The 12,269-nt window shown below is 38.7% G+C and overlaps 1 protein-coding gene across 1 annotated transcript in view; it reads left to right on the top strand.

Annotated features, from left to right (window-relative positions):
- Positions 1-12,269, top strand: part of cachd1 (cache domain containing 1) — a 185,343-nt gene that overhangs the window by 124,787 nt on the left and 48,287 nt on the right. Inside the window, exons 5-9 of the mRNA XM_059984386.1 lie at positions 1,263-1,369; positions 4,779-4,905; positions 6,614-6,758; positions 7,611-7,827; positions 11,502-11,651. Of these exons, the coding sequence (XP_059840369.1) occupies positions 1,263-1,369; positions 4,779-4,905; positions 6,614-6,758; positions 7,611-7,827; positions 11,502-11,651 (746 nt within the window). The remainder of the gene's footprint in view (positions 1-1,262; positions 1,370-4,778; positions 4,906-6,613; positions 6,759-7,610; positions 7,828-11,501; positions 11,652-12,269) is intronic.

The raw sequence follows: 12,269 nt of genomic DNA, 5'->3' as shown, positions 1-12,269 counted from the left end.
GTATGCATGTAGATGAATGAGCTTGGATGGCAAGCACTTGTGTTTTGAAGTATATATTGGAAGACTTGACTCAAAGGTTTGTTGTGAAGTAGGATCTTCATTTTTGCAGGTGAAACAGGATAGTAAAATACCCAGTGCTTTCTTTTTGGCTTGCGGATTATATTTTCAATCAAGTGTAGTAACAATAACAATTTACATATGGATGGTATTGTGATTAAAGCCACAATCGCCAGCACAGAGATTTCACAAGTAGACAGAATAATTGTAGAGAACACAAAGTGATTTTAAGAAATGGGGCCGGAATGCCAGTGTGGCTTTGAAGGCTTTAATGTTGCTTTCGTATTAATAAGTGATGGCTATCTCTGTGCGTTTAAACCTGTGCCTTTAAGGGAGCAGTGCGACTGGCAGTTCCATAGGCAGCAGAGGCAATGCTTGAAACACTGATGCTGGAAATGCATATACAGATGTTTTGTGTTATTATTCAATTTTGATGTGTATAACTGTATTTCTGTGACATTAAAATCTGATTTCAGCACCAGAAACTAGTCTTGCATTGGCACTTCAGCTATGCTGCTTCGATGTTGCAGAATTAAACACGAACGTATGTCTATTAGTTTGCTTGGCTTCAGAATCCAATTTTCCCAGTAATAATTTTCCCAGTAGCCTGCTGAAGACTGGGGTGCTGTGTATTTTCCACTTTTCATTCGTTCACATGATGAATATGACCCATGCTTCGTCAAGTGGCACTCTGTTTGTATATTGCTTTAAAATCAGGAACTTAAGAAAACAGAAGCTTAATTTCTCAGATACTCACTGGAAGCCATGGTTATATGAGTATCAGAGACTATGATGTTATCTGATGCATGCATGAATAATTGCCCATAAGGTAAGGCGAATGCCCATTTATGAAAATATATTTTCAGGTGAATTGGTTAGGTGGTAGAGAAAATAAATTATTGATTTCATGTAAATTGTAGCTCTCCATCACACATTTTGGCATTTCTTCATCCAGATTTGCTACAATGGGATTTAGAACTGTTCCAGCACCATTGTTAACTATTATTTGATTTTTCCCTCATCTGAAATAATGAACTTCTGGTTTCTTCCTTCTGAGTATATTAAACATGCAAATCTGAGTTAAATTGATTTTGTTAGAAATGAAGGACATTGTTCCTGCTGCTTATTCTGAAATTGAGTCAGAATTCATTTCCTGGTTATGTTACTGTAAAAAGTTCAATACATTTTAATTTTGTACTTAACAGGTTTGATGGGAATTTTAACACCAATGTTTCAAAAACGATTAGCTGTGACAGACTATCTACTACTGTCAATAGCCGAGCATTTAATCCTGGACGTGACTTAAACACAGGTTAGTTCTTGGGTTGTGCTGCATTTAATTCATTTGCTTCATTTTTGACTCTAAGATTTAGATGGGGCAAGGGTATTAATTTTACTTGTCCTTCTTCTTCAACAGTTGTAAAATGTTCTCTCCTATTTCTGGAAGCCCCCTTTTCAATATACTCATACTTCAATATCCCACTCGTTTTCAAATCTTACGATGAAACTTTAGTCACTATCTCCTGATATTCAATAATTCTTGAAGCGCTATGCAGAATTGGGTAGGCATGGCTCCATCCATACTTCTCTGAATGCTGGAATCAAGTTCAGGCAATGCTAATAGGGTAAAAATGTGCCATATAATATCTAGGCGATCCTCAAACCAAATCAACCCAGTGTTTTGTAATCCCTAATCCAGCACTAACTCAACAGTTTCATCTCTGCGAGCAATGTTGAGTGTGGTAATATCTGAAAGTTCCATTGAATAAGGGGCTTGGACAAATGCAGCATCATGGTGTTCCTCCCCGTTTGCACCTGTCTCTGATTATAGACTGAGTTCACAGTCACTAATCCATGGGGTGTTACTACCTTATGGAGCAAATGGTCACAAGAACTTCCTCTCTCATTCATGTGTTCCTGCTTCTCAACATGGAGCCCAGGACCACTGAGTTGCAGATATTTTGTGCGGATGTAATTGCCTTGGGTAAAATTGCCCACATACCCCCACATATTGAAGCAGCCACACATCTTTGTCCTGCCTCCATTTTGTGTGTATAAGTTAATGAAATTTATCACTTAATTAAATTAATTACATTTAGTTGTTAAAATTTAGCTGCATACTATGTGCTAACTTCAAATAGCCCGCAGGCAATAGCACTCATTTTACCTGCGATGTAACACTGTAGAATTTTTCTTGCTGCAGTTTTCAAACTGCTCTGTTAGAAACTGTCATCTCCAGTGTGAAGTTCTTTTTACTGACACTGATCAATATAATTGAAGTTGCTTGTTCACGAAAGCCTGCATTTCACGAATCATGCACACTGTATAATTACATGTTTAAAGAGAAGTTTAACAGATGCATTACTGATAAAGGAATAGAGGTGATGAGGAGTGGGGTGATGGAAATTTGTATGGAATATAAACATTCCTTTTAACCTGTTAGGTTAGATAGTCTAAACTTGTGTTGTAGTTTGTGTCAAAAAGAATATCCAAATAAGTTGTATTCCTGTGGGAAAGTGGTAAGAAACATGTCTAACTTTCACCATTTCTGTTACTTTCCTGGGATACATCAGTGGTTCTGTAGTAGCTCTATCACTTCTCTCTGTGGGATGTACATTTGGGTAATTGTTAATCAGTCAATATCATTAAAGCAAAGGGGATGGGCCAGTTCTCTGTGCTCCATTCTGTGCTAGAGAAATCTAGTCAAAAGTTAAGCAACAGATTTTCAACATTGGGAGTTGGTGATATTTTGGCCTTGTTTTCAACTGAAAATGATGCTGATATCTGGTCTGTATGAAGTGTACGTTTATTTTTTTTGTGTCTCATTCATACACAGAGTTCTGCGGTTTCTAGGATGTGCTTCAGAGGACAGTGGGGATTGATAGGTTGGGATGGCGCAGTGCTGATGGAAAAATAACTGCAGGGCAGTTTCTTCTCACAGAGGGCGGTGGATCTCTGGAATACATTGCCCTAGTTATACTTAAGATGGAGACAGATAAATATTTGCAAGGTCAAGGAAATGTAGTCAGCATAGAGCAACCATGATCATATTGAATGGTGGGGTAGACTTGGAGGGCCAGGTAGCCTATTACTGTGTTATGGGCTACATGAGCTCAAATGCATTTTAAAATAATGTTTTGCCATTCTTGGTGGTAGCAGATTGTGCTGAAAAGTAACCAACTTTCAAAAAGTTTGTTTGAGAGTGAAAGTGAAAATTTAAAACCCTATTTTTTTGATAGAAGAATGTCTGAGTGAAGTGGAATTATGCACAGTGATGGTCAGAGGTTTATGAATGTGATCACATACTGGGTACAGTCAGCAGGTGGCCATAGCTTTGCAAAGTTGTGCAGCATGAATTTATAACCAAAATCTATTAAAATGGGTTAAAATGCGAATGTATAATAGGAAAATAGTTAACTGATCAATAGTGACCAAAACAGAAATAACAACAGTTCAGTTGTACAGTTTGTTATTCCCTCTATTTTGATTGTTGGAGAGAGATCATTTTTCGCATCTCACTTCATGAAGGCAAATGGATTTTAATTTATTAAATATCAAGGTTCTGTCACTTGATACAGGCTGTGTGGGGTTGACATTACAACTTCCAGCTGCCGTTGATCTTCAGTATTTGAAAATGAGAGTTCAGCACTTTCAATTCCATCTTTCAACAGATTTGGCCTCATGCATTTTGGCTTTGAACTGGCAACACAATTGGTCTGTTTAGACTCAATTTTAATTTACATTTGAAAATATCAGGTGGAATCTCAGCAATACAACTCTGATATTTTGAAATTAGTTATTTTTCTTGTAGTGTAGAGGCCGTGGCTACTAATTAAATAGAACTGAAAGCATAAGTGTGGGTCCATCTATTAACCCCAGCTTGAACATCCTGCTTATCCCCATTTATCTTCTACCGCAAAGGTGAAAGTTCATTTTTCTCTCTGAATCCAATCATTGCATCAGAATTTCATGAGGTGATCAGTAGCATTGAAAAATTTGTCAACTTGCAGAGTGGGGGGGGGCAAGGCTTTGAAAACTGAGGACTAGAATCACATTTGCAGTATTGTGAGCAGATTTGGGCACCATATATAAGAAAGGATATGCTTGTAAGAGGAGGTTTTGAGAATGGTGTCCTGGATATGAAAAGGTTAACGTATGAGAAGTGTTCAATGGCTCTGGGCCTGTACTCATGGGAGTTTTAGTTAAATGAGTTTTAGTAATCTCACTGAAAGCTAACAAATATTGAAAGGCCCAAAAAGAATGGATGTGGAGAGGATCTTTCAAATAGTGGGAGAGTAGGTCCCAAGGGCAGAGCCTTAGAATAGAAGAATATATCTCTTTTAAAAAAAGAGATGAGAAGAAATTCCTTTAGCCAGAATGTGGTGAATCTGTAGAATTCATTGCCACAGACTGTTGTGGAGGCTAATTCAATGAGTGTATGTAAAGTGGCAGGTGATAAGTTCTTGATTAGTAAGGACATCAGATGTTATGAGGAGAAGGCAGAAGAGTGGGGTTGATAAGGAAAATATTTCAGTTATGATCTAATGGTGGAGCTGACTAGATGATCCAAGTAGATGATCTATTTCTTATGATTTTGTCATTTATCATCTTAGAATTTCTATAGGCAGGATTACACAGAGCCTGCCATAAAAATTGTATGAGATTTCCCAGTAATTTTTTCCATCTATTTTTTAAACAATCTTACTTCTTTAACCCAACAGTTCTTGCTGACAACTTTAAGTCAAATCCTGGCATTAAGTGGCAATATTTCAGTTCAGAAGAAGGGATCTTCACCATTTTCCCAGCACATAAATTTCGCTGCAAAGGTGGCTATGAACATCGGAGCAGGTGGGAATTTCTAGTTTTGTCCTCTTTAGGGCTTTGCATTTTCTTTTTAATGATTAATTATCTGATAGTTCTCACCTTATTAGTGTTAACACTGATAAAACTAGACGTTAATAAAATATACTAAGTAGATTTACTAGATTAATGCATAGATGAATTGTTAAGTGAAACCATTTTGTTGCTGTTTAGGAACTCCAGCTGAAGGTGAAACTGCTGCATAATAAATGCGTTGTAGTCAGAATATTACTGAATAAGAAAGTGATGACGATATTTGATCTTCAATTTATTATTTTTAACATTTAGTATAATTTCCCTTTAATTAATTCCTGGGGTGTGCCATGGGCCAAGATAATGAGAGGCATGTAATTCTGAGGGTAGTTAAATTTCTGAACACCCAGTATTATTTTCCTTAAATCTGAATAATGTCAGATTTAAAAAAATAGAAAAGTAAGTGGAATTCTGGGGCACTGAAATTAAAAATGATAATACACACAGAATATTCCATTACACAGCGATCGTGGGGAAAGAAATAAATTTAACCTTTTGGGTTAGTAACTTGTCGTCAGCACTGGTGTGATGGAAGATTATTGATCTGAAAAATGAACTCCTTTTCTCTTGCCACAGATGTGGCCAGACCAGCTGAGTCTATCTACCGTTCCTGTTCTTCTTCCCCTCCCCACAGGATCTGAGTGCAAGGTCCCTGTCATATTCTCTTATGAGATTTCTTACTCGAAATAGATCTTTCTGATTTGTAAGTACAGTTGGCCCTCTTTATCCACGGCTTCCGCAAACGCGGATTCAACCAACCACGGATCGGAAAACCCGGAAGTTCTCTCTCCAGCACTTGTTTGAGCACGTACAGACTTTTTCTCTTGTCATTATTTCCTAAACAAGACAGTATAACAACTATTTACATAGCATTTACATTGTATCAGGTATTGTAAGTAATCTAGAGATGATTTAAAGTATACAGGAGGATGTGCATAGGTTACTGCGAATCGGGAATAAAAAAAAATGGTAGTTCTCTAAGTCGGAACAGGTACATCCAGTATTATTTAGCGTCAGTTAGTCAAACGTTTATCTTAGTATATAGTATATATTTTACCTTTCTTTGCATATAAACACTTAAGAAACGTATGTATTTCAATAATTAAACCACTGTGTTGCTTAGAAATAATTGTAGCTTTCATTGGGGCAGGGCCTTCACATGTTCCGTTATTCTCACTTTATCCTTTAAAATTCTTCCGATTGTTGACTGACTGTAGCCTAAAGCTTTTCCAATGACTGATGGCGTATCACCTCTTTCCGATCGCTTTATTATTTCCACTTTATTTTCAATCGTGATCGTTTTCTGGAACAGAAACACTGTGAGCAGTGGGTCCTGAGCTCCGCCGGGTCCTGAAGTCCACTGCACTGAGACAGGTTAAATAAGGTCCGGAGCTCCACTGGGTCCTAAAGTCTACCGACTTGAGTATCTGTGGTGGGGTCCTGGAGCCAATCCCCCACAGATAAGGAGGGCTGACTGTACTAGTTGATCAAGCTGATTAATCACAGATACCTGGAAGCAGTGGCATTTATACACAGGGAGTTTGTACCTTCACAGATATGAATCAGGTGTGAGGGAACATTGATTATATATTGGGAAAATGTGGAAGAATTACTGGTTCCTTATTGTCTACCATACAAGCTTTTTGAAATTCTGTTGGTGCAGGCCTGTTTACGTTTCCACGGTGAGGCCACAATCAAAACATATTGTGGTGGTGGTGGATCATGGGGCGTCAGCCACAGACACACAGCTTCAAATAGCCAAAGATGCTGCACAAGTAATCTTAACCTCTATCGATGAGCATGACAAGGTAAGCTCTCCTCAGCCTCAACTGTATGGTAAATGTGCAATTTATCCTACATCAAATCATCCTACCAAATGACACATAACTGGTCCAGAAATATGATCTACGCCTTCAAAGCACTGAGGGCAGATAATGTGAGTGCAAATGAATTACTTTTGTGGGATGGTTTGTTTCTGCTCTCATAATCATTCAAAAGCTGTGGAAATGCAAAACCTTCTCAAAGGATGTTAAGTGGGGGATGTCCCCATTCTGTTGGTGCTTCTGAGAAGGAAACAGAGCTTACTGAGTTCTGACAAAAGGTCACACACCCAAAATGTTCACTGCTTATTTTTTCCATAGATGCTGCCTGACCTGTTGAGTTTTTCTAACATTTCCTGTTTTTGCTCCAGATTTTCAGTATTTTAATATTTCAAACTTAATCTGTTCTCAATTTTATACTTCTTGGGTCTAACAAGGACCCAGGTATGCGCACATCCTCACTCACATACTTAGACATTTACCTTTTAAATACATGTATATCCAAATAGAAACTCCAGATTCTTAGTAGTGATCTAAAATAACCCTTCAAAACAAGCAGAGCCAACTTAATTAGACATAAGGTGATAGATTATCTGGAATATGAGAATGGAGTGTTGGCTTGTGATCTGTCAGTTAATGGGGTTGATGGACCAGGCTAATTAAGTAGTACTTCAGAGATGGGAGGAAACTGAAAGGGAAAAATATCTGGGATCAAACTTAGTCATTTTTAAATATTGAGGAATTGTAATTTGGTCAATGGAAACAGAATAGGCTGACTTTAACACGAGAGCTATACAAACAGTGAAGAATTTCAATAATAATATTTTGTTTTGTTCACAGATTTCTGTGCTGGCTGTGGCAGATACAGTCCGAACATGCTCACTGGACCAATGCTACAAGACATACTTGTCTCCAGCCACCAGTGAAACTAAAAGGAAAATGACCACATTCCTTGGCAGTATAAAGTCGGTGGATGGTGCCACCCAGCATGCACTGGGCTTTCGTAAAGCATTCCAGTTACTGCAGAATACCAACAACAGCACGAGGATCCATTCACGTGAGTGCACAGAAGAGTCGATATATTTGAATATTTAACTTCTCTATGGCTGGAAATTGAGTTTCAACAATTATCAATGATATCCCACAAATTGATTATAAAATTATTCACTAGACAGCATTGGCTTTCAGAGAATGACTGACCCTCTTAAAGCTTCCTTGTGCACGAGCTTGGATTGCTATTGTTGGCAAACTGTTTTATTGAGCATTGAGTCATGGAGTCACAGAGTGACATAGCATGGAAGCAGATTCTTTGGTCCTTTTTGTCTCTGCCAACCAGGTTGCTGATCTGAGCTAGTCCCATTTGCCTGCATTTCTCCCATATCCCTCTCACATATTCCTGTTCATGTACCTGCCTAAATAAATTTTAAAAACTGTAATTTCACCTGTCTCCTGTCACTTTCTCTGGCAGATCATTCCACATTCCCATCACCCTCTGTGTGTAAAATTTGCTCCTCAATTCCCCCTTAAATTACACCCCCCACCTTAAATCTGTACCTTTTCTACCTTGGGGAAAAAACCTGTGACCAATTCATCTTATCTATGCATGGATTATTTGGACAAGATTAGAATTCAATATCAAATAATTGGCTTTTGTGTTTAATAAACAAATCAATTAAAAGTTGGATATGAATAAACTTCAGGGGGAAACATGCACCTTTATTGTTAAGTCCTGTTGACAAGTGTGACCAGTGAACCAGCAAACCGTGTGCAATGCAGGTCAGAGTGCAGGAACATTTGCCTGCCTGCCTGCCTGATGTTTTGATGCAACAAGGTAAATAAGGAGTAAGGAGGTTAGTGAAGGGCAGAGAATTATAAAGCTATCGCTAAGATTTTTCTTTACAGTTTTGAAGCTGAAGTTAGATTGACTATGAATAAGTGCACTATGTAACCAGAACAGGAAGATTTGGAAGAATATATATTTACACCCAAATGCAGATTAGCAATTTGTGAATACTTCTTCCATGTTTTTTGTCCTGTAAAATATCTTTTGGAATGTGTTCATCAGTTTATAATTTTCTTTATCTAGCATGCTCTTTATCTCATATGAGGGTTTCAAATATGCCTGTGGAATGACGGTTACCATGGTAAAAAGATTAATTATTAATAACCACTTTTGACCAAATGAGTATAGAGTTCAAAATTGCTTGCATTTTGGTGTGAGGTTACCACTGTGGGAAACAGAAGTTGGAATGGAACTTTGATGTAGGAAGAAAATATATGCATTTCTGAAGTTTTGATCTAAAGCTCCTTTGAGGCTAATATACCTTGACCATAAGTTGGATGATTGTAGAAAGTAGAATTTTTGGCAAGGCCTTTGGTCCTTCATGGTAGGCTGGTCCATGAAGTTAATCTCATGGGATCCAGGGTGAGCTGGCTGGTTGGATACGAGATTGGAATCGTGGTAACATGCAAAGGGTGGCAGTGGAGTTTCTTTCTCCAGCTTGGAAGTCTATGACATGTGGAGTGTCACTGGGATTAGTGCTGGGTCCCCTGTTGTTTGTCATGAATGATTTGCATGAGAGTGTAGGTAGCATGGTTAGTAACTTTGTGGTCTAAAATGCAGAATAGAGTAATTGTTAAGTGAGCTGAAGACTTGCTTTTAAAATCATAGCCACTGACATGGTGATCAAGTACTTGTCATCGGGCATGGGCAGTGCAGAAGGCTGTTTATGTTTAAGGTTACAGCAGGATCTAGAACAGTTGGTAAAGTGAGCAAATGAATGGCAGAAGGAATTTAACTTCATCTGGCATGTTTGAAACCCTCATATGAGACAAAGGAAGAGCATGCCAGATAAAGTGGTAAGAGCAAATTGGGTAATTATTTTCGGCTAGGACCTATACCACGAATGGCAAAGCTCTATGTAGTCTTTTTGAACAGAAGGACATACATAGTTCCCTTTAACACTAACACAGGTAGAAGGGGTGGTGAAGAAGGTGTATGGCATGCTCATCTATATTGCTTGGGGCATTAAGTATAGGAGTTGGGTTGTCATAATACAGCCATACAAAGTGTTGAGCTAGCACCTGGAAGAGTTTGTGCATCCTGGTCACCACACTAAAGGAACAATATAATTTAGCTGGAAAAGTTGTGAAAAAGAATTATTAGCATGTTGCCAGCACTGAAGAGCAGGATAGTCAGAGACTGTTTGCTCTGGAGCAAAAGAGGCTGAGGAGTGAGGGCTTACAAATTCCTGAGGGACATAGCTAAGAGTAGATAGTCTCAGACCTTTTTCAGGATAGTGGTCCTGAACTAAATGGCAAAGGTTTAAGGTAAGAGTGAAACGACTTAAAGAGGACTTTAAGAAAGTTTTTTCACCTGGAAAGTTGTGAGTATATGGAATGAATTGCCAGAGGAGGTGGATGAAACAGTTACAAAACTTAAAGGATGTTTAGAGGGGCTCATGGAGAGGAGAAGTTCAGAGGGATTAAGTCAAATCCAGGCAAGTAGCACAAGTTCTGGAACACATGGACGAGTTGGTAGAAGGGCCTGTTTCTCTGCAAAGTCAGAGTTTATTGTCATTTATGCTGGTATGTGTGTGCAGAGTTGCATTAAAAAAAGTGCTGAAGAAGCAGCATGAGATGAGCAGAATTCATATGATAAGCATAAGTATGATTTGTATACAATTTCTACAAGAAAGAACACAATTAGAACAAAATGAATGTTGTGGTGCAAAATTGTGGGGTAATGATGCAGCTCTATGAAACTCTAGTTAGGCCACACTTGGAGAACTGTGTCCAGTTCTGGTTGCCTCACTATAGGAAGGATGTGGAAGCATTGGAAAGGGTACAGAGGAGATTTACCAGAATGCTGCCTGGTTTAGAGAGTATGCAATATGATCAGAGGTTAAGGGAGCTAGGGCTACTCTTTGGAGAGAAGGAGGATGAGAGGAGACATGATAGATGTATACATGATATTAAGAGGAATAGATAGTGGACAGCCAGCGCCCCTTCCCCAGGGCACCACTGCTCAATATAAGAGTACATGGCTTTAAGGTAAGGGGAGGAAAGTTCAAGGGGGATATTAGAGGAAGGTTTAGAAAAAGACGATACACTAGTGAAATTTAAGAGACTGCTAGACAGGTATATGAAGGAATTTAAGGTGAAGGATTATATGGAGGGCAGCAGGATTTAAGGGTCGGCATGACATTGTGGGCCGAATGGCCTGTACTGTGCCATAAGTAAACAAAAAAATGGTAGAAGAGCTCTCAGTGTTGCTGTACAGGTAGTCCTTGGGGCTGTGTGGGGTGGCTTAAGAACTGAGTTGCTGACAAAAATTAGCTGTTCTTGAACCTGCTGGTGTGGGACTTCAGACTCTTGACTGGTAGCAATTGAAGGAAGGTGATATATGATGAGTGATAACATGGAGGTATTTAGAAAAGGTGGACAGGATGCAAAAGCAGAATATCCGGTGAGAGTCAAAGATGATTTGCTGCAGTGATGTAATAGATCTGAGGACAGTTTTTATTATGAAGCCTTAACTGGGATTAACTAGTTTAGTACAGATTAGAGTTCAAGTGTGTCATCATTTGGTTCTCTTTTTTCTGTGGGTTGTACTATGTGATTTGCACGTAACGCTGTGTCTTCAGCCATATGATAACGTGGTTAGAAGAGTAGCGGCAAACTGAAATGCAGAATGGAATCACTATTAAAGATATCATTTTAAAATCATAGCCACTGACATGGTGATCATCTATTTGTCATCTGGTATCACCTCGAAGGATTCCTCTGAAGAAGAGAAGAAGGCAACCCTGAGTGTTATTAGTGAGGAAAACAGACATCTCAATAACTCCGTGATGATCCTTACATATGCTCTCATGAATGGTAAGATACTGATTTTCTTATTCTGGCAGTGAATTTTGAGCACAAATATAAAGTTGAGTACATTTGAATGAGTTATTCTTACCATCAAAGCTCTAATGTAATGGTTTGGAAGGTAATCATGTTTCATGTGGCCAAACTGAAATCAGCTATTAACATTGACCAAAGTGATCTTTGTTTTTCTTGGGGTTCACTGCAACGACACAGTGCTTTCTTTGAGGCTCTTTGAGGTTCATGCTGGGTATCACTCTTGGAGGTGGCACTCCAACTGGCTAAAATTACTTTCCAATTTCTTTACGAGTGAAAATTTCACTCTTTACTCTCGGCCCTTGCCTGAGCTTCTGGTTAGTTGACTAGAATATCTTCTGCTTTTGGTCATGCAACCATTGGAGTCCTCTTGATTGAAGAACTAAGGAGCTGAGAAGTAGGAGTAGGAGTGTATCATTTGATTCTTTGCTCCATCACTTATGATTGTGAGTGATCTTCACTCATTGTGCTATCCTTGTTTTTAGAAACCTGAAATGTCCCTTACCTTGAATCACAAACTATGTGGCTGAGCTTCCACAGCTCTCCGGGCTGAATTATGAGATGACTCATTCTTATCCTTAGCTTCTGCTTTCC

This window comes from Hypanus sabinus, chromosome 11, assembly GCF_030144855.1.
Source record: "Hypanus sabinus isolate sHypSab1 chromosome 11, sHypSab1.hap1, whole genome shotgun sequence".
NCBI classification, from domain to species: Eukaryota; Metazoa; Chordata; class Chondrichthyes; order Myliobatiformes; family Dasyatidae; genus Hypanus; species Hypanus sabinus.
Note: the sequence above shows the minus strand (reverse complement) of the source record. Positions and strands in the feature narration are given on the sequence as shown.